This window comes from Mus musculus, chromosome 7 (genome assembly GCF_000001635.26).
Source record: "Mus musculus strain C57BL/6J chromosome 7, GRCm38.p6 C57BL/6J".
Taxonomy (NCBI): domain Eukaryota; kingdom Metazoa; phylum Chordata; class Mammalia; order Rodentia; family Muridae; genus Mus; species Mus musculus.
This window is the reverse complement of record NC_000073.6, coordinates 6,703,875-6,730,505: the sequence shown is the minus strand read 5'-3', so window position 1 is coordinate 6,730,505 and position 26,631 is coordinate 6,703,875. Positions and strand designations below refer to the sequence as shown.

The 26,631-nt window shown below is 45.0% G+C and overlaps 1 protein-coding gene and 1 non-coding gene across 9 annotated transcripts; one reads left to right on the top strand and one right to left on the bottom strand.

The window, feature by feature from the left end:
* The first annotated feature begins 43 nt into the window (after nucleotides 1–43).
* On the top strand, nucleotides 44–26,614 carry Peg3 (paternally expressed 3). Of its 8 annotated transcripts, none has more exons than XM_030242211.1 (12): nucleotides 44–248; nucleotides 3,932–4,016; nucleotides 4,983–5,134; nucleotides 5,555–5,598; nucleotides 6,008–6,724; nucleotides 11,950–12,080; nucleotides 12,618–12,707; nucleotides 13,310–13,393; nucleotides 14,349–14,452; nucleotides 17,731–17,833; nucleotides 18,563–18,655; nucleotides 18,775–26,614. In XM_030242211.1, the coding sequence occupies exons 6-12, from the start codon at nucleotides 12,065–12,067 to the stop codon at nucleotides 22,998–23,000; spliced, it is 4,716 nt and encodes a 1,571-aa protein (XP_030098071.1). In that variant the 5' UTR covers nucleotides 44–248; nucleotides 3,932–4,016; nucleotides 4,983–5,134; nucleotides 5,555–5,598; nucleotides 6,008–6,724; nucleotides 11,950–12,064; the 3' UTR covers nucleotides 23,001–26,614. The 8 variants fall into 8 exon arrangements, with proteins under 8 accessions (XP_030098071.1, XP_030098073.1, XP_017177519.1 ...); XM_030242213.1 differs by adding an exon at nucleotides 17,494–17,556 and having other exon boundaries at nucleotides 5,555–6,724; XM_017322030.2 differs by lacking the exons at nucleotides 5,555–5,598; nucleotides 6,008–6,724 and having other exon boundaries at nucleotides 18,775–21,239; nucleotides 21,270–26,614.
* Peg3os (Peg3 opposite strand) lies at nucleotides 22,882–23,746 on the bottom strand. The gene has a single exon (NR_023846.1).
* Nucleotides 26,615–26,631: the final 17 nt, after the last annotated feature.

Here is a 26,631-nt window from a genome sequence, read left to right as displayed (position 1 = left end):
GGGGAATGGGGTCTTGGATTGGTTAGAGAGGAAGCTCCGCCTCTGCAGAGGACCCTGACAAGGAGGTGTCCCGCAGCCCTTGCTGCAGACGCTGGGGAGTCAGGAGTCGCGGGAGGACGAGCATCGGAGGAGAAGCGGAGAGATGTCCACCCTGGGCTGGTGGCGCCGCCGGGCGCCCGGTTCAGTGTGGGTGCACTAGACTGCCGACCCTGGTCGGGGTGTGTGCGTAGAGTGCTGTGCTCCGGGAGGTGAGTCAGCCGGCCACCTGGCTGCTCTGCAGCATGCACCCTCTTAGATACCGTCTGCAGAGTTCAGATGGTGTTTGGGGTGCGTTGCCGCGGGCCAGGGGCGGCAGACCATATCACGGCTCCCAAGGGTAACTGACAAGGCTGCAGACTGCGCCTTCGGGAAGGGGGAATCACCACGGAGCGGCCGTGTTGCCGCAGGGATGCCATTTAGGTGACAGGGATTTAAAGAGGTATTCTATAGGTCCAGGCCTCGGAGCCTCAGGGTCCCGCGATCTTAGGGTCTTAGGGCTTTAGGTGTGAACCACCCAGAATCCCGGGAGAATCCAGGCTCCCTGTCTCATCTGCGTGGCCAGCCACGCAGATGATGCAGAAGTCCTGTTACAAGACCACCACAGTGGACATCAGAGTGCCGTCTCTGAGCAACCTCTTCTGTGGTTTCATTTTCTTTGCTCAGCAAAGTCTAAGGGCTATGCGGTTAACCCGATCGCCAGGTCGTCTGGCTGGCAGGGTCTTCGCAATCTAGCCATCTACCGCTAAGCGCGGCACTGTTCTTGGGGGCGGGTCTTGTTTTGCCGCAGTGGCGGTGGGCGGGGCTGAGGGCAGCTTAGGGGCGGGACTAAAGCAGAAGCTGTGAGATACTTTTCGGCTCCACCCAGTTGGCGCCATCTTGGAGGGTGGAGACAGGTTTGCTGCACAGGCTTATCCTGATTGGCTGCCTATGGTGGGGGCGGGGCCATGGCGGACTCAGCAGGCCCAGCCCGCTTGGCGCCATCTTGAAATGACCGCGGATTTGCCGCGCAGGCGCCGCTTTAGCATCAGATAAAGAGACTAAAAGGCCGAAGTGGCTTGAGTCTATGGGGTGCTAGCTCCTCTGGCTCTTCCTTTGCTAGTTGGCAGTAAAGATGCACCCCAGTTGTCGGCTTATCTGACTGGCCGAGTGGCCTAGACCCTCACTCAGTCTTAGTTTGCCGCACGAATGCTGCCATCTCGCGGCCTTCCATTTAAAGGATGGAACGGCAGGCTCAAACAATCCATTTTTCTGTGGCTAGATTTTGGTTGCAGAGCCTCAAATTGACATCAAGTGACGGGTCTTTTGACCCTGGACTGTATCTGGCTCCATTTATGAGGAGCACTGTGGGGTTTATGAAGAGTTAAAAAGTGTCGCCCGGTTGTCTGGAGGGAGAGGCTATCGTCCTGAGTGACTGACAGACAACAGGACCTTGTTCACCTTTGCTGGTTATACCCGCGCCACAGACAGAAACTGTAATAGGTGCCATCATGAGTGACAGCCCAGATGGCTGCAGGAGGTGGGCTTTAGGGAGGGGTTATTATTCTGAATGACAAGGCCTCATAGCTCCGCCCATCCTGGCGCCATCTTTCCTGGCCAAGGGCGGGGCTTCGATGCTCTGCAGGTATCTTGAATGACAGCTGGACGGGCATGCTGCATAGAGGCGGGCTATAAGGAGGGGCTTTATAATCCTGAGTCACCACAAAGCCCCACCTACCCTGACGCCATCTTTGCTGGCTGATGGTGAAGAAGGGAGTGGCAGGGCGGGGCTATGAAGAGTGGCTGCTGATATAGTGAGGCACAATCTTGAATGACAGCCCATCCGGCTTCAGGGGGTGGGCCTGAGGGTGGGGCTCAGGCCTTGATTGACGTGGCCACACAGCTTTATGGGCCTGTGAAGTTCTCAGCGGGTGTCATCTTGAGTGACAGCTGGATGTGTTTGCGGCAAGAGGCGGGTCAGGAGGAGGGGCTCTCTGGTCTTGAGTGCTCACAGAGCCCCGCCCAATTTGGCGCCATCTTTGCCAGCAATAGCTGGCCGCGCTAACCTTTATGGTGCAGACGCCATCTTGAATGACAGGCTGGCTGGGGGTGGGATCTGAGGGAGGAGCTTTCTTGTCATGATTGATTGGAAACCAGTTCCACCCACCTTGGCGTCATCTGTTTGCCATACATGGTGTGTCTGAAGTGATCACTGAAGGTGCCATTTTGATTGACAGCTGGACTGGCTGGCTGCAAGAGGCAGGCTAGAGAGAGGATTTATGGTCCTGAGTGCTAAGCTGTCTTGCAAGGGGCAAGCCCTAGGAAGGGGTTATTATCCTGACTGATGGTACAACTCACCCCTGTCTATCCTTAGCGTCACCACTGTTGGCCATGGGGAGGCGGTGTCTGAAGTAAGGGTGTCATCTTGAATGACTGCAGGACTGGCCGGCTGAAAGAAGCTAGCCAAAGGGGTGTGGTCTCTCTCATTCAGAATGAGCAGGGAGCTCTGCCCACCTGACGCCATCTTTGCTGACGTTTCTGGTGCAGTAGCCATCTTGAATGACAGCTTGTTTTGCTGCAGAAGGAGGGCCAGAGGGCGGAGCTCTGATCTGGACTACAGAACCCTGCCCACCTGGGCGCCATCTTTACTTGTCATGGTTGGGGGTTGTTGTCTAGTGTTTTTTTGCACTGCTGTCACCTTGAGTAATAGCTGGAGTGGCCACTAGAGGCAGGCAAGAGGGAAGGAAAGAATCTCTGGTCCAAGGGACGATACAGCCCTGTTCACCATGGCATTATTTTTTATGTCTCTGTCATTTATGGCGCATGAGCAATCTTGAATGACAGCTGGGTTGGCTGCAGGGGCAGGGCCGAGGGAGGAGCTCTTTCTGAGTGACTGGGCCACAGAAGTCCGCCGGCCCTGTCGCTATCTTTGTTGGTCACAAGGGGGCGTCTGGTATTCATTCCGCCAGTGTCATTTTGAATGACAAGTGGGCTTGCTGCAGGAGGCGGCCCGAAGGAGGGGCTCTCTGGTACTGACTGCAGTACCCTCCTCCCTCTGGCGCCATCTTTGTTGGCCACAAGGGGGCATCTGGTATTATCTGTGCAGGTGTCATCTTGAATGACAACAGGACCTCGCTTCAGGATTCGATTCCTGATTGAACTGGTCCTCCACCTTCATTGGCGCCATCTTTGTTGGCCACAAGGGGGTGTCTGAATTTTTCACTGTGGATGTGTCACCTGCAGGCAGCAGGTCTGAAGAAGAGGCTGGCTTTTTATTAGTGACAGTTACAGAGCCCTGTTTCATCTTGGTAGTGGGACCTTAGGTGTTTTATCTTAGGTACTGGCAGATGTCAGGGGCTACAGTGCCTCCATCTTACATCCACACATAGGTGACTGGAGCCAATATTTTCATACGGGGGCACCAGAAGGGACTCACCCAATTGCCCAGCTCAGAATCCTGGGAAAGGGGTGTGGTTATGTGAATCACTGGCAACACCCAGAAGATTGTTAAAGCCACTAGAAGGCTACTTTGACTATCAGAGTATTTTAAGTCTCTCCCTGGTCATTTGTTTCCCTCTAGTTTTCACCTGCAATATGTTTCCTTGCACTTATAGGATAGGTGATGTCATATGGTTAATTAATAACCAGTTGGGTTCTTGGGTTCATTACTTAATCCAGAATCCCCTGAAGTTACCAAGAGACCCCAGGAAGGTCTTCAGTGCTCTTCATATAATTAGAGTCCAGGGTACATCATGTGTCTTGGGAATAATTGATTACCGAGGGCATTTTCTGGGTGGTATCCTGGACACATTTGATGTCTGCCTTTGTAGGGGGAAAAAAGTGGTTGCTTCCCACCCAAAGAACACTGTAATTGTGAAATAAATTGGGTGCTTCATGTTTTCTTTCTTCTCCATAGCCCTACCTTCTTGATCTTCTATCCTTTTTGGAGACAACTGGCAAGAGGAAGACTAGGTCCTCCAACAGCTAGGTGGCTGGTCCAGGTGAGTGATACACCTCAGAGTACCACACCCATCTTTGAAGTTTCCTCTTCTCTTCCTCACACTGACATTTTCGTGATGCACATATATGTTACACAACTACAAGAACACCATTTGTACTTTCTGAGAATATACATACCTGTCTGGTGGGTAATGAATTTGCTAGGATTTGTCCCCTTAGTCTTATTCCATCATTTCCAGTCTCCTATTTTTCCCCTGACACTCAGGTGCTCCTTCAGGCTTCCTGTTTGCCTTTTGTTGGGCAACTAAGAAGCAGGAGAAACTCTATTTACCTGCAACAACCTAGTATATGCTTTGTACCACATACCAGGGATACCATCTCAACTGAGAAAAGAAGTATTTTCATGGAGTATTATGGGAGAATTAAAATGTATAAAATACGATTGTATGGTTTATTTCCTTGAAAGTACACATTTGCATGGAGAAACTAACTTAATCTGGGAGAGACGCCTCCCTGAGGTACTTGGGAATCTTAAAGCTGAGCTCTGAAGGATTATAAATGGTATGTTTCATGGGGAGAATAAATTGGTCAGAGGGCTCAAAGATGTTCCTGAGGGATGCGGAGAGTGAAGCTGAAAACCCAGGATGCCTAGAACAAGAGAAGAGATGGATTACAACTGACTGAGGACAGAAAAGGTAAGTTTGAGGGCTTCATCATGATAGGCCTTAAAATCAATGGTAAGTATTTGGGCTTAACCGGAAGTACATGGGAAGCCACTGAGACGTTTGCATCACAAAAATGACATGAAGATCACGTGCACATTTGTAGAAATCATCTGGCTTCAAGGTGCAGAGGGCAGGGTAGGCACACCTGGTGTGGGGAGACCACCTTAAGTTTGGGTGAGAGGTGGTTTGGCTTAGAGCCCCAGCACTGGAAGACATGAAGGGGGCATGTTGGAGTATTGCCAAGGAGGGAGACCTCACAGAACTTGCTCCCTCTTTTACTAGTTTGCTGACTGATTCAGACCAGACATGATGAATCACATGATGAGGAGAAGTGAGCAGAATATCCAAATGTTGTCCATTTGTTCAATCCATCCGCAAGTGTTGATACTCAGCCTATTTGGGACAGACTCATGCCAGACTCTGGCACTTCAGAAGTGAGTGGTATAATCCCTACTGAATGAGAACTCCTGTTACCTGGAACGTAAGGAAATGTGCTTAGCAAACTAGCTGCCTATGCTTGTGGGGGAATGCTGCCTGGGGAGGGGCTGACATGGCAGAGTGGGCCCCTGGAGCTGGGTTGGTATTCTCCTGGCCCATATGAAGGCCCCAGTGATCCAGTCTGGTGTTCAAGCCTACAAAGACCTAGAGATCCCCTTTTTCTGAAGGATTCGTGTGTGTAGACCCACATTTTACAAAGCTCAGGGACTTCACTTGCATCTATACTGATGTGGGAACCGAAGCAAAGCACTGCTGTTCCCTCAAATCTGGTTCAGAAAAAATTTACAATGGGAGAGGACTATAGCAGGGACCCAAATACTAGAAAGTATGTGATCAGCAAATTCTTCTCCCTGTAGGCAAACCTACATGGGAAATGAAAGCATAATGAGGAGGTTGATGGGTGAGTATAAAATCAGAACCAAAAGGTGTAGAAGAACCTTGATAGCACTGACCTTCAAGATAGCCTAGTGCTAACACCTGGTTATAGTGATGTCATTGCTATGGCAATTAGAAGACCAGACTCCTTATTCATTGCCCCTGCTCGCCACCATCTCCATCCAGGCTAAGTCTGATTAGAGATCTTTTGCCTGTAGATGATTAGATTAGCCATGCATTGTGGCTTAAACTCCTGTGCCTCTATCCCCTAATATAAATAAGATCAGCTGGTCATTCAGATAAGATAAAATATGTCATGCTGGTCTGGAAGGCATTTTGTGTCTTTAAAGTAGCCGTGTCTTAGTGCTGATCATGAAACTGAACTCTTAGCTATTATTTCCTCTCTTTCTGAACTTTTGGGGAAATCCCTCAAGAATGGACAACAATAAAGAGATTTGGCTGCAGTGTGGTAAGTGCTAAGTTTATACTGAGTAGAAGAAGCCCAGGATGTTATAAAGATGACCTGAAAGTATTACTAGACCAGAGTGTAAAGGCCTTTACCTGAGTGTTAAGGTTACAGGTCATTCATTCCTTGCTCACATTCCCATGTAAGATTACCACCCTCACCCCCACCCCCCACAAAAAAAGATCCCACTGTCCCATATATATTCCTTTGTTGTTCTTGAGTGGACCAGGTTACACACTTAAACTTAGGGAGGTAAGACAAGAGTCCCAGTTAAAATATCTATGTCCTAGAGAAGCATCCACTTTTTAAGTTGTCCCACTATAAAGGCATATACCTTTGTTATAAGTATCCCAGCTGACCCTTCAGCATATGTGAGTTTGAGACCCACTACTAAGAGAAATCAGGCTGCAGTAGGTTCTTTTCAGAGTCAGATTTTGTGTAAGGGACACAGACTGATGACCCTGTCAGTGTTAGGGCACTTAAACTTGGAGGTGAGGTTAGGCGTGGGACTGGGACAACACTGGACTCCATGAACACACTGAAGTAGAGAATGCCGGTCTGCAGAAAGAGGCAGGAGACTGGAACAAACAAGAAGAGAGGAGAGACTGCACACCTGAGAGATGACAAGAGTAACCTCCTCGGTTCCTGACTTTAAAGTTCTCAATTCCAGCCCCCTTTAAAGGAGGTAGGTAGAATGAGTTAGCGGGCTTAACATAGGTGTGCCATGATGAGGGCACAAAGTAAGTAAGTGGAAATGGGGTAGAAGGAGATGGGGTGGAGTTTATCTCTCCTCTGGTGGGGATGTGGGAGCCTGAGACCAAAGACCAGGAGGTCACATGATCTCTCTCATCACATGCAGTCCCAGTCATTTTAGCCCCTAATGTGTGTTCCTGCTCATCAGAATGCTCATCCATGGCTATTCTGAGGGGGAAAATATCCCATCCACACCCATTTGGGGTAAAAGATACCTAATGATCTCTGTTCTTATTATATATTATGCTAACTTACCTGTCCACTCTCTTCTTCTCATTTTGAAGTGAGATAGAAGTAAAGTATTATAAAATATTCAAAGATTGGCATCAACTTTGCCACGAAGACCACAGTGGCCATACCATCCTCTAATATACAGTGCCGCTGGCCTATGGTCTCCTATGTTCTGACTTATAAGTGAAACCTACTCTCCTTACAAAAGGCTACTCCCTGTCTCCATGTCTATGAACAGACTCTTCAGAAGATAGCCATATACCTTTGAGAATCCCTCTCTGCCCAGGATGGGAAGGGTAGGTTCATTATAAGCCCACATTATTTGACTCCTCTCTTTAGCATCCCTTTGTTCTAGCTCAGAGTCATGTGAGCCGCCCAGGTGTTCTTGGCCAATATCCAACTCATGCTACGTTCCTGCATGAAGAAAGAGCAGAGGGAAGTGTGTAAGGCAGGGGTATGGGAGAGTCAATAAATAAAAGAAATAGGTTTTCCATGGGGCCAGAGTTCAGTTTTGATCTGTAGAGAGTATGAAGTAAGAGTCTGGTGAGGGACCCAGTGCCTGGTAGCCAGCATCCTTGAGCACACACTGGGCAAGCAAATGCAAATACCAGCAGGGTGTCACAGGCAGGCTTTGGGAGGTTGAAAAGTCACTGAGGAAGGAGACCTTGTCCTGGGGACCCCAGCAGAGCTATGGGAGGGCTCACAAGCCAGAATAAACAATGTAGGGAAAAACAACAGCAACACTAGATTTATCTCTAATTTTTAAATTTTTTTATTTTGAACTTTATTATAAAAAAAGTTGCAATTTTTTTTAAAGTCACATACCTAAATAACCAGACTCAAAGATTAACTATGAATTTAAAATAACATCCTAAATAGAAGTTAGAAAAAGTTTCTTTTTTTACCAATCTGGGTTTTGGTTGGTTGTTTTTTTGTTTTGTTTTGATTTGGTTTGGTTTTAGTTTCTCCTTTTCATAAGCCATCACCGTGAAAGTATTTGAACATTTTCTTGCAGCCTAGTTTATATATATTCCCATACAAGGAAGTAACCACACACTTGTCGTGTTCATGTGAAATCAGATCATTTATCAGACAGTTCAAACTTGAACTCCTCATCTATGACTTTGTTTCCTGGGCAGCAGCAATGATGTTTGTTTGTTTGTTTGTTTTGGGGGGGTTGTTTTGTTTTTATGTACCCATATTTTTAGTAAGAACAACACATGTCTAGGTTTTAAAAGGTTTAGTGGGGGTTGAGACATAGCTTGCTGGCAAGTTAGAGGTTATGTGTTCAGATCCCCAGCACCCATGTAAAAACTGGGTGTGGTAGCCTATATGTAACCATAGCAGTGAGATACTGGGGAGGGTGGGTCCTTAGGGCTCAGTGGCTATAGAGCCTTGCCAAAACAAAATGGCGTCTCAAACAGTAAAGTGGAAAATAATAGAGGAAGACATACAAAGTCAACCTTGGGCCTCTGTACACACATGCATGAACATGTATGCACATACTACACATACACACATGCATATGTAATAATATAAAATTTTAAAATAAATAAAAAGTAAAACAAAGAGCTTTAGTAATAATGGTAAATTTGAGCAGCAGGTGTGGCTTGCAGTTTCTATAGTATTTTGTAGTACTTGAACATATTTCATCTTTAATTAGGAAGTAAGGTTATGACGTTTCAAGAGAATGTGACTCGCTGATTAGGTTACCCACATTAGAAGACTCTTCTCACTTTTGGTTATTAATGAACTCAGGAAGCAGGTTCTCTTCTGGGTGCACTGACTTAGTTAGGTCACAGTATGTTTGTCACTGGATTTTAGTGGCTTGCCCTTTGGGAAGGTATAATTGAAATATATAATTTCGTCAAGGAGATTTGACTTAGCATTGGTTTTTGCTAAGGTAAAAAGGTTGAAAACAAGTGCTTGCGTAGCAGATCCAACACTATAAAGTGATGACTGTCTAGTCTTGTCTCTTTTGTTGCAATTAACCTTTTATTTAGTCCTAAGGAAAAATTTGCATTTAAATAATCAGTTTTTTTTTATTTAAAAATTCTTCCTGTAACAGTAAATTAAGCTCCCATATGTGACTGTACTGCCACATAAGTGCATATCTGGACTTCTTCATGTTCCTTGTGTTAGACAGAACATGTTTTCAAACATCAGGATAACATTACAAGCAAATAATCCCCCATCTTTCCACACACATGGACATGCAAGACAGTCAGAGAGAGAGAGAGAGAGAGAGAGAGAGAGAGAGAGAGAGGTGAATGGGTGAATGTGTGTTTTATACATGCCTTAATTTATTTAGGATATGTTTTGTGCCTCTATATACATTTTTAAATATTTGTTTAGATTTGTAGGTCCCTTGTAAAGCATATCTTTGGAAACATTTATTTTTGCTGTTAATAGGATTTTTCTATTGCTATATTTACAGGTAAGGTTTTTTTTTTTTTTTAGTTCAAAATAATACAATGTAATATATCATACTATATCCAAAATAATACAGCATTTAGATCTTTCTTTTCCTTTAGTTGCATGAGTCAGGGCCTCCAAGATAATGTGGGATGGTGTTTGAGGTAGAGGAAAATATTTTCCTCCCTACTTCTGGAGGAGCGTTGTGGTATCTAATGTTCTATTCGCTTATATCTATGTGAGGTAGATGTTCATTGTATGAAAAAATCTCCTAGTCTTAGTTATTGCTAGGACTTTAAAAAAGAATAAAGGCAGTGGGAGTTTGTAAGCTCTTTGAAACATGGGATGATGCATATAGGCTCCCAGTCTTCCCTTTAATTCATTGTGTATAAAGTTTACCTGAAAAAAGGCAGCATCTTTGAATGAGTATCCTTCATGGACATGGATAATCTTTAAGATTTTGCTAGGCTGTGCTTATTAAATATTGTTTGCATTTTTGAGTAGGAGAGATTTGCTATAAAAATACAACAACGAGAAAGACAAATTAACCGTTCCCCTGGGAAACTCTAGTAGGGTATACATATGGGTACTTCAGAATTATGTTGTATACAATCAACTCAGGTGTATCTCTGATCTGGTACCTTTTTAAAAGAAGAATATCTTTTATTTATTTTTTTGAAAATTTCATACAAGTATACATTGATTTTTTTTTTAATCTTATCAACTCCCCCCCCTCCCTCCCTGTAGTTACATCTGGGACCCACAAACCCAGACATTTGTATTGGTGGCCTTTCTGAGATAGTCTGGAATAGAGTCCCTTCTCAGGCTTAGCATTTCATTAGATGCAATTAGGCATTGAAGTCTCTCAACATTTCAGTGTATTAGAGACCATTTTATATCCAGTTACTTAGAGTTGCCTTGTTCTCTGAAGGCTTCATAATAATTCACTGTTGAATAGACTATATCTTGTCTATTACCAAGAATATACACAGCAAACACACACATAGACATAAACGCAAGTCTTTTGTTCATCCTTGCTCTTGTTTATCAAATGCTAGCCTATTTGCCTGGTCAAAGAATCTAGAACATATTCAACAAAGATCATATGTGTTTACCAGAGTCTTTAATTTCCTATGAAAAGCAATGTCAGTTTTGGCACCACAGTTAGCATGCTTCTTATGATGAGCTATGTTGTTCTCATCAGCAGTACTGATAACATTCTCACATAGCCACATAAGTGGCTTTTCATATACTAAATTCAATATGCCACTTGTATGTCACTATCTGGCTTTGTGTCAGATAGCAAGAGATTAGGGACTAAATATAGAGAATGCAAAGCTCTCCTTTACTTGGGTTATCAATTTACTGCTGGGATATAAACAAATAAGCTAAATTAGTTAAGAATAATCATGATATATATTTGAAAATATCTTGGATGGTACCTGAGGAAATGATATTAACTTCAACTCCAAAAGGGCCAAGTTTTGGGACTGATACCCCTTAGAAGGTTATGTACTATGGAGTAAACGTCTTGGCCTCTCTGTACACTTAGGTGAGCTGACAGAAAACAGAATTCTCCATCACTGTCTAGCTGGGAGCCACCAACTACTTGTACCTTCTTGGCACTTGAAATGTGCTAGTATAAATGAGAGGCTGGGTTTACTGCCTTTAAGTTAAGAACGCACACAGTCAATGGGGATGTGGTACCACCTCACAGTCCTAAAGATGTTAACAAAGAGAAACCATAATAATTTGTCATTACAGTGCTCATACTTGAGCACCAGTAACATTTCTGTTTGGATAGCCATTTATTTGCAGGTTGTATATTGTGCTACAGTAAGTACATTAAGGGTAGAACTGGCAGGGTCAGGTGCATCTCTGATGTTATCCCCTTTAACATTTTGGCTAACGAGGAACACTAATATCCAGTCTTAGTCTTGGCTGGGGCCTTGAGCATGTTGCCTGTGCTTTGCATTGGCAAGTCAAACTTCTTAGGAATCTTAGCTTATTCAAGATAAGGCCTAAAAGGACTGTAGGTACTGTACCCATTTCACAGATGACAGAGTCCAAGGGAGTAGAGTAACTACCCACTGTTACCCAACCAGTTAGCATGAGAACTCACTCCTTAAATGTAGTTCTGGGGCAGTTCTTATTCCAAAGCACTAGGCAGACCATTCTTCAACTTCTGTTATGTGTACATAGCTCCTTCTAATATCCAGGTCTATGAGTGCTATTACAGGCTGCCACAGTCTTTCTGTTGACTTGTGTGTTCAGTTCCTCCAAACAAGACCTTTTAATTTGAGAAGTGCTGTCTCCAAATCACTTGTCTACCACCAAACCAGAGACATTCTGTGTGAACTAGAAAGCGGCATGACTAGATGCCATCCTGGGGGAAGACCCAGCTGGTCTGAATTCTTTCATCAGACATTTTGAAACTTAACATATGTGGAATTTGTTGTGCCTCAGAAAACCCTGCTCAGAGTCTAAAAATTCTGCCTTGATTGGTTGCAGGCAGGCCTTCCCAGCAAGGGGAGATCAGTTGATCATCCCTGAAACGCTCAAGCCCTTGGGTGTGAGCAAAACAGACAACTGTGAAAAACTCACCACTCCGTTGGAGAGTTTCAAGATGTACCATCACGAAGGTGAGGCACTGCAGAGGGTGATGTTAGTTGGCTTAGACAGTACTTGCTAGGGTTATGTCTTGGGACTGCCAATGTCTGGACTGGTTATTCTCTCTTGTGGGGCAAGGAAATAGGGCCAACCTAGGCACGTCCATGACCTTCCACTAGATTTCACCTCCTAATGTCCCCTTATTCAAGTGGCCAAATGACTCCTGGAAAACAAACTAACCCCAGCTAAGAACTACCACTGAGCCAGCAGAAGTCAAGTGGACATCCTATGGTAGGAAGTCCATTAAGGAGAGCACTTCCATTACCATCATGGTATGGTACCTCAGGAAGTGGCCTGTTGGCCGCTTTTGTGTGGGGTGGAGAAGAGATGGTTACAGCCATATTCCCTATGCAGTCTTTAAGTAGCGGGAGTAGATTGAAGCCACTAAAGAGGGCTGAGATGAAGCATGAAAGACCTGGCCATTGAAACTGCTAGGGAGAGGTTGGCTGTATGTGAGAACATAGGCTGGCTACACCAAAACACTAAGTCCCTGTCTGGTGTCTTCTCAGACGACACCAACAGTGACATGAACAGTGACGACGACATGAGCCGAAGTGGGAGAGAAACCCCACCCCCTCGACCATCTCATGCTTTTGGCAGTGAGTATCACATCCCAGCAATGCCACATTATAAAGAGGTACAGAGGCACCAAAGCGTCCACCGAGACAATAGCCCCAGAGTGTTCAGAGTCACACAGAGTCCCAAGTAGAGGAGATTAACTGAGACATTTGTATATCAAAGCAGGCACCTACAATGGAATGGCATTTGAGGGTTTTTAAACAATAAAATATTTGTACTATTTATTATCTACTTCAGGCAGAATCTACTACTAGCAGAATTGTTTGTAGGTTAGACATGTGTTCTCCTTTCTCTTTACAATAGAATGCTGTGCAATTTAAACTCAGCTGGCCTGTGCTAGACATAGAAGATCTATGGTCCCTTTCCTGAATTTAGACTTGAGAACTTAGCAGCTGAGAAAACAATTGGGAGGTCTGAAGTGGAGCTAGCTTACAGACTTAGTTTGGGTCCTTTTCCGTGAAGCAAGCCCTACTTGGGAGGAGCTTGCAAGATAGCTACTGAGCCTTGGAGTCTAGAACCTTCCTTTTGGATCCATCTCATCAAGGGAGGCATGTGTGCACACACAAAGGAAACAGAGATATGTCAAAGCACATCTGACCACTCAAAAACCTGACCTGCCTAGGTGAGCGAGACCTGGAGCGCAGGGGCAGAAGCAGAGATGTGGAGCCTCGAGACCGCTGGCCATACACCAGGAATCCCAGAAGCAGTAAGTTGTCTGCTGGCCTGTAGCTCAGAGCAGAGGCTGTGTGCATAGGGGCCTTGGGAGGCCCTAATGCTCAATTTGGGCCATATACCTGTTGCTAAAATGTTTAGTCCCAGGCTCTAGCATCTGAACTTCCCCTCAGCAGAGCTGTTTCCTGCCACAAGTGTATTTCAGCCAATGTTGTTGTTTACACAACATTTTTCCTAAGCATATATATCTATAGATATACATCTATATCTATCTATCTAGTTTTACATAAAACATACTTTGGCTGCAACAAAAGTGAAAATACTACAGAGGCATGATCATGAAAAACAAATACATGTTACCCATCATGGTTTCATGCAAGTGTGGGAAAACTACACCAAAGTGCCCTGCTTAAGTTTTTTTTACTGACGAAAAGAGAATTAAACTCCTCGTAAGGACCATCTCAATGCATTTTTGGTATTCGTGCCACCATAACCTCTCTTGTTCCTCCTGGACTTGGGAGATACTGTATTTATCAGCAGGGCACCCTAAAATTGTAATTAGGAAAAGATTTTCAAGTCTGTCACATTTACCATTAGTTTATGGTACCTTTGGTACCTGAGGAGGGTAGATTAATCAAGGTGTTTCTATATCACAACAGACACCTACAATTGACTTTAAGTCTTCTGGGCTTTATCTCTGGTCTTGGATGAGGGCATCAAAGAGAGTCATTGTTGAGAATATGAATACAGACACCATATCTGGACCCACACAACTTGTGGCATGACTCTGACTCTAAGATTAGGAAGGAAGGATGAGGCATGGATCCTGGGATATTGCAGGGCCCTTCTATATCTATAGAAAGCAGAGAAAACAGACATTTTTTTCCACACTCATTTCCCAGGTAGCTTCTGAGGTTGGCAGAGGATTTCTGAACCCTGCTCTGTTGCACTAGGTCTTGAAGCCCCCTGATACCTTTCTTCCTTCCTAGGGCTGCCTCAACGGGATCTTTCTCTTCCTGTGATGTCAAGACCACATTTTGGACTGGACAGAGATGATGACAGACGTTCCATGGATTATGAGTCTCGATCCCAGGTATGCCCAGGTTTCCTCTCTTTCCAGAAAACGTACCTTCATTTCACAACAAAGATACCTGTCTTTCCCCTAAGGATGTATTCATCTGTCCCTAGGTGCCCACTTATGACTGAGAGCCCTCAGTCACTCTAAAGAGAAGGCAGGGACCATCCCCACAGGTAACCAGTGGCCAAGGTCACTATTGCCTGTTTTTAAAACTGACCCACACAATCAAAGGAGTGCTTGCCCCAGTGTGTGTGTCACTCGCTAGGGTAAGTGACAGAGGCATTCTAGACATTCTTACTGGCTCCCAGGAAGTCAGAAGCAGAAAAGTTGTGAGTCTAGAAAGCCAACTGGGCAGGGAGAACAAAGGCTCTGGAGCTGATGAGAATGGGGTACAAAACTTGGCTCTGCCATCTAGTGCTGTGTGGGATTGTGCAACTCAACCAAGCCGAACCTCAGTTTCCTCATCAGTAAAAATGGGTGTGGCAATTGTCTCCCAGTGCCATTGTGAGGAATCAGTGAGATTGACACACCTGTGTGTGTTGTGAGTTCCTGTTATGTTGTCTGGCACATGATAGGCACACTACAGTAGCAATCACAGTAGTCATTTGGTTAAGGGGCAATATGTGTTAGGGTGGTTGCTAAAAAGGGAGAGGACAATGGATTTGCACTGTCTTTTGAGAGAGGAAGAGAAGGAGGAGAATCTTATAGTTAACAGACCTTAGAAGAGAGGTTGGAGCCAGAGGCAGGGCCTTCATTTCCTTTGCAATTAAGCATCTAAGTCCTGGGAAACATAGCTGTGGCCAAGGCAGACAGGATCCCTGCTCTGAGATGCTTTTGTCAGTGGCCCATGTAAATATTCATATAAACACTCTGTATGTCTGATGAATGTTCTGAACATTCTCAAAGAAACAGAACACTAGGAAAAATTACAGCATGGAGTCTCAATGTGGATCAAAGAAAATGCCTTCAGGGCAGCATTTGACCTCTGAGGGTTGGGGAGGAATGGTCCAGGCCTGAGGTTGGAGGGGATCCCAGCCTTTAGTGTGAGCATAGGCAAAGGCTTTCTACGTGGAAGCCAGACATCTAGCAAACCAAGGAAGAGCCAGGGAGATGGCTGAGGCACACAGAGCTGGATTGGTGATGTGAACTTCACCTAGTTTTGTTGCTCACAGTCTCTTCCTTGACAGTGTGTCATGGGTTGCTGACCTAGGACCTTGTCTGCCTAATGCAAACATCGAGCTGCTGTTGATCCCACTGACTCAGAGGAGAAACAGGGGCACTGGATGGTACAAATTATACTTTGAGGCTGTGCAAAACAGAAAGTTCTCTTGCTATCTCTTTAATCACATGCAAATCCCTAATGGTTCCAGTGCATAGCTCACTGTGTGAAAACATGAACTGTGCCATGTTGGCATGACTCTCAGGCCACCCCTGCCACTCAAACTTGTTTACAACTCATGTACACTTAGGTACCATAGTTGACGGCAAACATAGAGCCAGCAACTGCTTTAAGGCTACTTAAATTTACTCATCTTTATACAAATGCACCATTTTGTTTTACAGAAGCAATGTTGTTCAGACTTTATGCAAAAGAGACAGACAAATTAATATTAAAACTAATCCATCTGCCACTGCTCTCGGGCTCTGTGTACCCCAGGGATGGTGACACTTTGCCTCTTACACTGCCAAAGTCTTAAGTATTTTGCTCTCTATACCAGTCTCCACACTGTGAGCTCTGGTTTCCTGTATTATCTTAGGGACATCTGGGTACCCTCTGGCTCTGTTTTTTATTGTTAGTAGATGCCAAGGCTCCCCACAAAGCTGAGTAGCACAGAACACTGACCTCCAAGGGATTTACCATATAGAAAGAGGAAGGATAACCCACAAAAAGAATGCACTTAAAAACCTGGAGTGGTAGTATTATGAAGGTTGCAACTCTTCCTGAATTTTCTTGGAGTTTTTGTTGTTGTTGTTTGTTTGTTTGTTTTTTTGTCCTAATTTTCAGCACTGACTGAGAAAGGCTTTCATTTTTGAAGTTTTGCTTCATTTCTTTGCCCTAATTTTTGTTGTTGCTTGCTTCTCGTTTGTTGCTTAATGACTGGACATGGGCATTTGCATAGATGAAGTTTTCTTCTTCAACTGTGATGCTTGTTTTTCTGTTTCCCATGTTCCTATTAAAATTCAAGTCCCTTTCCAGGTAAAAACAATAATAAGTTTAATATCAAAACATTAATGCTTCCTCTGCCCAATTTTTCTTAATATTCAAACAATAATCACACTACAGAATCTTCACCCACTGTGTCGAAATACTGCAAGTTCTCACCATTTTACAATGAAGAATCCGAGGCTCTGAAAGATTTCTGTATCTAAAGTCTCACAGCTTATAAAATGATGTTGTCTGCCTCTGACCCTACAGTTCTCTCCAGCTCCAAAGCCTATAGACTCCCACAGCACCCTCTCCATACTCCAGTATCCCTTCAGGCCTCAGTGCCCTCCCCCCTGACATTGCAGCTCAGCAAGACAGTGAAATTCTAGTATCTCCTTCTGGTAACAATCAAATGACCTTTAGGATTCTGCAGAGAAGACTCAGGTCCTGAGCATTACAGGGGATTTTGTACTTCTTTTTGAGAGCAATATCTATTAAGATAAAAGGTAGCTCTTCAGTAGTTGAGAGCTTCTGGTGTGTTGAGTTATTTGGAAACCATACACACTGGAAACTCTGCACTGTACACGCTATGCAATAGAAAAACAGGAGGGGAACTTAAAACTACAGTCTGACAAGATGTCTGCTAGAGCACATTTTCTTTCTGCTCCCACGAGTGCACCATGCATGCTGCATGGGCTTTCCCACCAGCCCCCCTCCGCACATAACTGTAATTTTACCTACCACTTCAGGCCTCACAAGAGTCCTTCTATTAAACCTTTGCTCACTGTTCAGGCCCACCCTGAACTGTCCCTCCAAGAAACCCATGTAGCATTTATTATCTGTATCCCAATTTACTGTTTATTGTTCTCTAATTGTTTCATGAGTCTTTTCTCTCCAACCAAATTATAAGCTGCATGAGGGCAAGGAATATGTGTCATGCGTCTTTGGGATCTGCCTCAGAGTGTAGCACAAGGTAGGTACGATGTAGGCCCCTAGTAACACTTGCCTTGGATCGCTCAGAACCCCAAATACCGTGAGCACTTCCTATATAACTTCATATACGTAGCTCCCATGTCGCCAACATTATTCTCTCTTTGAACATCCACGGGAATAGATTCCATTGAGGGGCCTGTGTTTGATGTTTTAGGATGCCGAGTCATACCAGAATGTTGTGGAACTCAAAGAGGACAAGAAGCCTCAGAATCCAATTCAGGACAACCTGGAGAACTACAGAAAGCTGCTCTCGCTGGGTAAAGACCTACTTCCCTGGGCCACTTCCAATCCCTCCAGCGGAGCCTTTGCTTACCTTGTTTGTTTCAAGTTGTTTGAATCCATGCTAGTCTATTTGGACTTAGAAGGCCTTTGGTGAACTTGCTCCTCTGTGGGGAAATGAGGTTTGAGTTTTCAAGAAAATCCATCTGGCTTTGGTTGAAGAATATATTGTATAGACTGGGGTTATGGACTTTGTCATAGAGCTTTCCTATACAACCTCAGCTCCACATGTGGACTCCTCCAGATGCACACAGCCTAAAGTGGTCGTAGGCAGTTGCTGTGAAAACTCATAAAGCCAAGGGATACATGGTGCTGGACAGTAAGTTGAGAAAGATCATTGACAAGTAGGGGTAGGAGTACAATGGCACATGCCTGGAACTCCAGTGCTCTGTGCTAAAACAGGAGGATCACCAGGTGAGGCCATTCTGGGACACCTACATAGTGAGACCCTCAAGAAAGAATGGAGTCTCTCAAAGAAGTGAACAGGAGTCTTTATACCATTTTTTGGGGGTGTGATTAAACTAAGGGAATCAAAATGTAGATTATATCAGGTTAGAAAATGCATATCAAGAAAATGAAAGACATCCCAAGATTTGAATATGAGATAGTTCTTATTTTACTGTGGGTGGGGTAACAGATCAATTGATGGTGATGAGTCTCAGTCTTCGATGTAAATTGCAACTGCCATTTTGTTCTTATAACTATAGGAGTCCAGCTTGCCGAAGATGACCGACACTCTCACATGACACAAGGCCACTCATCGAGGTCCAAGAGAACTGCCTACCCAAGCACCAGCCGAGGTGAGTGACAAGCCGATCCCACATGGAGAAAAATCCATATTTCACATTCATAAACACCAAAGGAAAATGCTATCCCGAACTTAGAGACTAGGGAATTACATATGGGGGTTTCTTTCCAGGTCTCAAACCCATGCCTGAGGCCAAAAAGCCATCCCACAGGCGTGGGATCTGTGAGGACGAGTCTTCTCATGGAGTGATAATGGAAAAATTCATCAAGGATGTGGCTCGCAACCCCAAATCCGGAAGAGCAAGGGAGCTGAACGAGCGTCCTCCTCCAAGGTTCCCCAGGCCTAATGATAACTGGAAGGACAGTTCCTCCAGCAGAAGAGAGTCAGTGATCCAGGAGAGGGGTTATGAAGGGAGCGCATTTAGGGGCGGCTTCCGGTTCAACGCAGACCTGGCTTCCAGAAGCAGAGCTCTAGAAAGGAAGAGGCGTTACCACTTTGATTCTGATGAGCGGGGTTCGGGCCATGAGCATAAAAGCTGTGTGAGGAAGAAGCCTTTTGAGTGTGGTGCTGAGATGAGACAGGCTATGAGCATGGGCAACCTGAACAGCCCTTCCTTCTCTGAGTCGCAGTCAATCGATTTTGGGGCCAACCCATACGTGTGTGATGAGTGCGGGAGGCAGTTCAGTGTCATCTCTGAGTTTGTTGAGCACCAGATCATGCACACTAGGGAGAACCTCTATGAATATGGAGAGTCCTTTATTCATAGCGTGGCTGTCAATGAGGTGCAAAAAGGTCAGGGTGGGGGGAAACGCTTTGAGTGTAAGGAATGTGGAGAAACCTTCAGTAGGAGTGCTGCCCTGGCAGAGCACCGCCAAATCCATGCTAGAGAATATCTTGCAGAATGTAGAGATCAGGAGGATGAGGAGACCATCATGCCTAGCCCGACCTTTAGTGAGCTGCAGAAGATGTATGGCAAAGATAAGTTCTATGAGTGCAAGGTGTGCAAGGAGACCTTTCTGCACAGTTCCGCCCTGATTGAGCACCAGAAAATCCATGGTAGAGGCAACTCAGATGACAGAGATAATGAGCGTGAACGCGAACGTGATCGTCTACGTGCACGTGCACGAGAGCAGCGTGAGCGCGAACGTGAACGGGAGCGTGAGCGTGAGCTTGGGGAACCCTTTCTGACCTGTCCAAACTTCAATGAGTTTCGGAAGATGTACAGGAAAGACAAAATCTATGAGTGCAAAGTGTGTGGGGAGAGCTTTCTTCATCTCTCATCCCTGAGGGAGCATCAGAAAATCCATACTAGAGGAAACCCATTTGAAAATAAGAGCAGGATGTGCGAGGAGACCTTTGTCCCTAGTCAGTCTCTCCGACGGCGCCAGAAAACTTACAGAGAGAAGCTGTTCGACTTTAACAATGCCAGGGATGCACTGATGGGAAACTCAGACTCCAGCGAGCATCAGAAAAACCGTTCCCGAAGGAACTTCTTTGAGGGCAGAGGATTTGAGAAACCCTTCGTTGAATCTCAGAAGAGTCATACTATAACAAGACCACCTGAAAACAAAGACGATGACAAGCCGTTCACCATCAGTGTCAACCCTAATGACAAGCTGAAATTCCCCATCATGGAAAATGGCTCCCAGGGCAAATCCTATGAGAGGTCTGTTATTCATAGCTTGGGCTCCGCAGAAGCTCAGAAGAGTCATGGTGGACTGGGGTTCAGTAAACCAAGACCAGTGGCAGAGTCTAGCACCCAGAGCTCAAGCAGCATTTACTACCCCAGAGCACACTCTGGAGGCAACACCTATGAAGGAAAAGAATACAAGGACTCTATCATCCATAGCTTGCCAGCTCCTCGACCTCTGAAACGTCATAGAGCAAATGACCATATTCAATGTGATGAGGGGGGAGAATCCTCCATTTATATCCCAGATATTATTAATAAGGGAAGGAAGATTCCTGCCAGAGAAGATGCTTATGAAGGAAGTAGCAGCAGCAACTACCACACACCAAATGTATCCCGTGCTGAGCCTCCAAGTCTTTCTGGAGAGTCCCATGACTCTAAGCAGGATGTCACGTTTTCAGTTCCCAGCTCAAGTGTTCGTGAACACCAGAAAGCTCGTGCCAAAAAGAAGTACATTGAGCCCAGGAACAACGAGACCTCTGTTATCCACTCCCTACCTTTTGGTGAGTTGCTTGCAGGTCACCGTAGGGCAAAGTTCTTTGAGTGTCAGGAATGCGGGGAGGCCTTTGCTCGTAGGTCTGAGCTCATTGAGCACCAGAAGATTCATGATAGAGAAAGACCTTCTGGAAGCCGACATTATGAGCGCTCTGTCATCCGCAGCCTTGCGCCCAGTGACCCTCAGACCAGTTATGCCCAAGAACGTTTCATCCAAGAACAAGTGCGTAAATTCAGAGCGTTTGGACAACGCTCAACTACCAGCAACAACCTCAGTGTACAGAAAATCTATGCCCAAGAGACATTTAATGCCGAGGAGCCCCATGATAAAGAAACTCATGGTCAAAAAATTCATGACAAAGAGCCATATGGTAAGGAGCCCAGTGGCAAGGAGCCCCATGGTGATGAGCCCCAGGACAAAGAACCCCTTGATCAGGAGATGCGCAGTGAAGAGCCCCATGATGATAAGCCCCATGGCCAGGAGCCCCATGATGATAAGCCCCATGGCCAGGAGCCCCATGATGATAAGCCCCATGGCCAGGAGCCCCACGGTGATGAGCCCCATGGCCAGGAGCCCCACGGTGATGAGCCCCATGACAAGGAACCCATTGATCAGGAGATGCGCAGTGAAGAGCCCCACAGTGAAGAGTCTCATGGTGATGAGCCCCATGGTGAAGAGTCCCATGGCCAGGAGAAAGTTGAAGATGCTACCATTCAGGCCTCAGTTTCTGAAGAGCATCAGAAAGATGACGCTGGTGATGCAATCTATGAATGCCAGGACTGTGGGCTGGGCTTTACTGATCTCAATGACCTCACAAGCCACCAGGACACCCATAGCAGAAAGGCTCTGGTTGACAGTCGTGAATATGCACATTCTGAAGTTCATGCCCACTCCGTCAGCGAATTTGAGAAAAAATGCTCTGGAGAGAAACTATATGAATGTCCAAAATGTGGGGAGTCTTTCATTCACAGCTCGTTACTTTTCGAGCACCAGAGAGTTCACGAACAAGACCAGCTGTATTCCGTAAAGGCCTGTGATGACGCTTTCATCGCTCTGTTGCCCGTGAGACCAAGGAGAAATTGCACTGTTGAAAGGAATCCTGCCGTTTCTGGGTCAGCCATTCGATGCCGTCAGTGTGGACAAGGCTTCATTCACAGTTCTGCCCTAAATGAGCACATGAGACAGCACAGAGATAATGAAATAATGGAACAGAGTGAGCTTTCAGATGAGATTTTCATTCAAGGCCTAGCCCTCACTGAGTATCAGGGGAGTGAAACAGAAGAGAAGCTTTTCGAGTGCACAATCTGTGGGGAATGCTTCTTCACTGCCAAACAGCTCGGGGACCACCACACCAAAGTTCACAAGGATGAGCCCTATGAGTATGGGCCCTCCTACACCCATGCCTCCTTTCTCACCGAGCCCCTCAGGAAGCACATCCCACTGTACGAATGCAAAGATTGCGGCCAGTCCTTCCTAGACGACACTGTCATCGCTGAGCGCATGGTGTTTCATCCTGAGCGAGAAGGTGGGTCAGAAATAGTAGCTGCCACTGCCCAAGAGGTCGAAGCCAATGTCCTCATCCCACAAGAAGTACTGCGAATCCAGGGGTCAAATGCAGAAGCTGCTGAGCCCGAAGTGGAGGCTGCAGAGCCCGAGGTGGAGGCTGCAGAGCCTGAGGTGGAGGCTGCAGAGCCTAATGGAGAGGCTGAAGGGCCAGATGGAGAAGCTGCTGAGCCTGATGGCGAGGCTGAGCAGCCCAATGGAGAGGCTGAACAGCCAAACGGTGATGCTGACGAGCCAGACGGAGCCGGGATCGAAGACCCAGAAGAGAGAGCTGACGAGCCTGAGGAAGACGTCGAAGAGCCAGAGGGAGATGCAGATGAGCCCGATGGTGCAGACATTGAAGACCCAGAAGAGGAAGGAGAAGATCAAGAGATTGAGGTTGAAGAACCATACTACAACTGTCATGAATGCGCAGAAACGTTCGCTTCCAGCTCAGCCTTTGGCGAGCATCTGAAAAGTCACGCCAGTGTGATCATCTTCGAGCCGGCCAATGCTCCTGGAGAGTGCTCTGGCTACATTGAACGGGCCAGCACCAGTGCAGGTGGTGCGGAGCAGGCAGACGACAAGTACTTCAAATGTGATGTGTGCGGGCAACTCTTCAACGACCGCCTCTCCCTTGCCAGACACCAGAATTCTCACACTGGTTGAGTAACCAGGCTGAAGAAAAGAAGAGCAAAGCCAAACCTTCTTCCCAGAACCAGACCCTTAATAAATCACAAAGAGAGCCTAAACCAACCCATAATGTCTATAAGAAATTCACCTTCCTGTATACATACCGGACTTCACATCAAAGACTTTCACTCTCATCACAGACTGAAAAAAGAAAAGACATTGAACGCAGGGACTCTTTCAGTTTTAGCTGTTCCCTATGGAACATCAGTGTATATTTGGGAAAGCTAGAGTGAACATCTACATCTTCCATTTCATCTAAGTAACTAGATTGAGGGAAAACCTAGTGACAATTCCAGACCACAGAGGTTGCCCCAGTCGACTGTAAATGATACCCCTTTCATACCCTATACATAATGATTCCTGCCATGTATATAAATGAGCAAATCAGTGATACATATATTTGGATTTAGTGTGCTATAGAATTTACAGTTTACTCTACAGAGCTACCTAGCCTGGTACTCTGATTTTTTCCCTGAGGAGGAAGAGAGCAACAATTTAGCATATATTTGTAAGTATTGTCCATGCAGAAGCTTTTCTGTGCATCATTTGAACCCCATTAGTATCCTTTCCAGTAATGGAGTGTTCTGTCCCCTACCTCTTAGATAGTCCTGTGAAGGTGTGGGTGTGAAAGATCGTGTGTCTTTGAATCCTGGCTGTGTGGAAACAGGCATTTTAGCTTCTACAGCCATTTGGTGTGCACCCAGACCCCTTGAGACTGATTGTGTAACCCTTTACAATATATGGATTTGTCTCTGTGACCCAAATCAACCCATCCCTACATTTATATACCTTACAGTGGTTTTCTTGCAAAAAAAAAAAATGTTACATTTGAGGTGTTCTTTAAGGTTTGGGTTTTTGTTTTCTAACCAACTCATCGTGTGTTTGATAGTGAATTCATGAAACCTGAAGCTTTTCCCTGTAAATCTTAATGTCTTTGCCTTTAAAGAGTGGGTGACAACCATCGCTAGATCACAGTAGTGCCTAATGAAAGGTTGGGAACCACAGGAGAGGCTCTTACATTGTAAATAAGGAAGCAAACTGACAACCTTTCATTAGCTGCTGTGTGCTTCCTGCCTTAAGTGACAAGTGGCAGCGTCGCTTGAGTCACCTGTGTGGTGTTGTATTGTGCTTGCCACAAGTCAGTGTGCTCCCTGGGTGCCCAGGAGCTAGAATCCTTAGATCTTTGTGTCTCCAGACTTAATTCCCCTGTTCTCTATGTGTCTGTCAACCCCAAGTCTATCGCATTTTAAGAAAAGCAAACACACACACACACATACACACACACACACAAAGCTTTCTTTATAGTTAATCCTAGCTTACTTAACATGGACTCAGGTTCCCCAGCAGCCTTAAGTTTTTTTGTTACCATCGTTCTTTCTCATGGAGTCTCCTTAGTATTTCTGAGCTTTCCATTTAGTGTGCCATCTGTCTCCATGTCACCTGATGTCACAAACTGACTTCCCAGCTTGAGATTTTCTGCGTCCGATACACGGACTGCGTGCGCTCCTTTACTTCCCCTCCCCTCATGGCTATAGAAAGACAATTTTTTGGCCTTCAGTTGGCTGGGGAAAAAAAAATTTAAAAATTTAAAAAATTAAAAAAAATAAAGCGGATCTGTAGCCGAAAGATCGCAAGATAAGTACAGATCATCTGAGAACGTGAACAGAGTTTACCTGCTGGAGAAAGCGGTCTGACTCTCAGACTTCTAGATCTGTAGATCCGGGGCTCATGAGGGAGTGTGCCAGAGCCTCAGTGAATGCCAAAGTCTTCAGAGGTTGGAGACCTAAAGGCAAGAAATAGAAATGAGTGAGCCAAAGAAGGGAGTTCCAAGATGACAGCAGATCTAGGAAGGAGACCAGACAGACTAAAGAAGATACCAGCAGCAGGGATTGGAAGGTCAGGGTGGTAAAAACAAATTAGAAAGAAGTGTCCTGGAGAGTTGGAAGAAAGGCCTTTTGGATGGCTTCGTGTAGGTGAAGACCAGCTGCATAGAGAGAGCCCCAGGTTGGAACTGACATCCAGAGAAACAGAGGGGCAATGATTCACTGGTGAGGCTCCCTTGAAATGGAAGTCAGTGTCATAGCCATCTGGGTAAATGTGGGGACTCGGTATCAGTGACAGACAGTGTCACCCCCACTAGACCCTTTTCAGAAAGTGACTCATCAAGAAGTCTGAGTTGAGTGTCCATTCTAACTGTAACCAAGTGAGTAGATCAGGAACAATTAAAGTGCCAGACTATGGAAGAGTAATTTAATCAAAGTGCCCTGGATTCTTATGCAGTTGTTCAATAGTGATAACCACAGAGAGTTGTGAAGTAGATATTCTCCAAGTATGAGATGGAGAAAGCAGGACACAAAATCATATTTGTACTACACTTATAACTGTTTTAAAATGTACGCTTATAGTCAAAAGCTATTGTGTTGTTGTAGGCTTATAGTCAAGCATTATTTTCTTAAATTTCTAGAATGTTCTTTATGGTAGTGTTATTCAAAAGTTAAGAATCATATTTCCATTGTGAGCATAATTGGAACTCTTTATGAAACACTTGGAAAATAACAGAGAAGTGGAGAAAGATAACCCATGTCCCCACCATCCAAAGATAGATATACTCTTTAATACCTTGTTTATTCTTGTTGCTGTGCACAGACTTATATATTACAACTGTGTCAAAATGTGTATTCAAGATAGCTGTTCTAGTATTTCCTGTGTAATTACGGTAAAATACTTTGAAGTTTCCCTATGTTCCTTGTAATAGTCGCCTGATAATAAAGTTTAGTATGTAATATCACCACCATAAGCATACTATGTACCCAGTGAAAATTGGAAAATAAGTAAAATTGAACAGAAAACTTTGCCCACACTCCCCATACCCAACAACTGTTAAGATCTTCATCTGTGTCCTTCATTTCATGTCATTGCACAAATTTGTGATTAAAACAGTGTTAAATAGATTTGCATAATGCCTAAAACAAACAGAAATGTGGGAAACAATTAAAAATAGTGTTTTTTTGGGGGGGGGGTTCATGGTTAAATGTTTTGTTTAAGATTTCTTGAATAATCTTCAGTGTTTGGGTAACAAACTTTACGTATGTACTCTGCATCACAAATATAAGGCATACTCAAAGAAAACTGGGAAACTGAAGTGAAGTCGAGAAAAACTGTATTTCCAACAAACTTCTGGTAACGCCTGGATCTGTGCCCCACTGGTGTGATTGTGAGGTTTTCCATGACAAGTGCGTAGTGTCAACAGCAGGAAGAAATGTGGAAAGGTGTGGAATGGCAGGGCAGTTGTGGCGGAATTACAGTGAGCTGTATTTTCTCAGTTTCTTTGAGGGTTCTTTGTCATAGTGTTCTAGCAGGCTGCCCGTATTGCTTATATATGCAGTACGTGACCATTCTAGTAGCCTTGAAGATGTGCAAATGTAGAAGAGAAACTCACCCATATTGTCATTACCCAAAGACTGTGTTAACATCTCCATTTGTTTTCTTTGTCTTGTTTCTGTGCACAGGCTTTTGGTTTGTTAATATGGCTGTAGTTGGTCTATCTTGTAATAGTGTCATCAATAAAAATAAAGTTAAAAATAAGATAATTCTCAGTCTCTTCCTT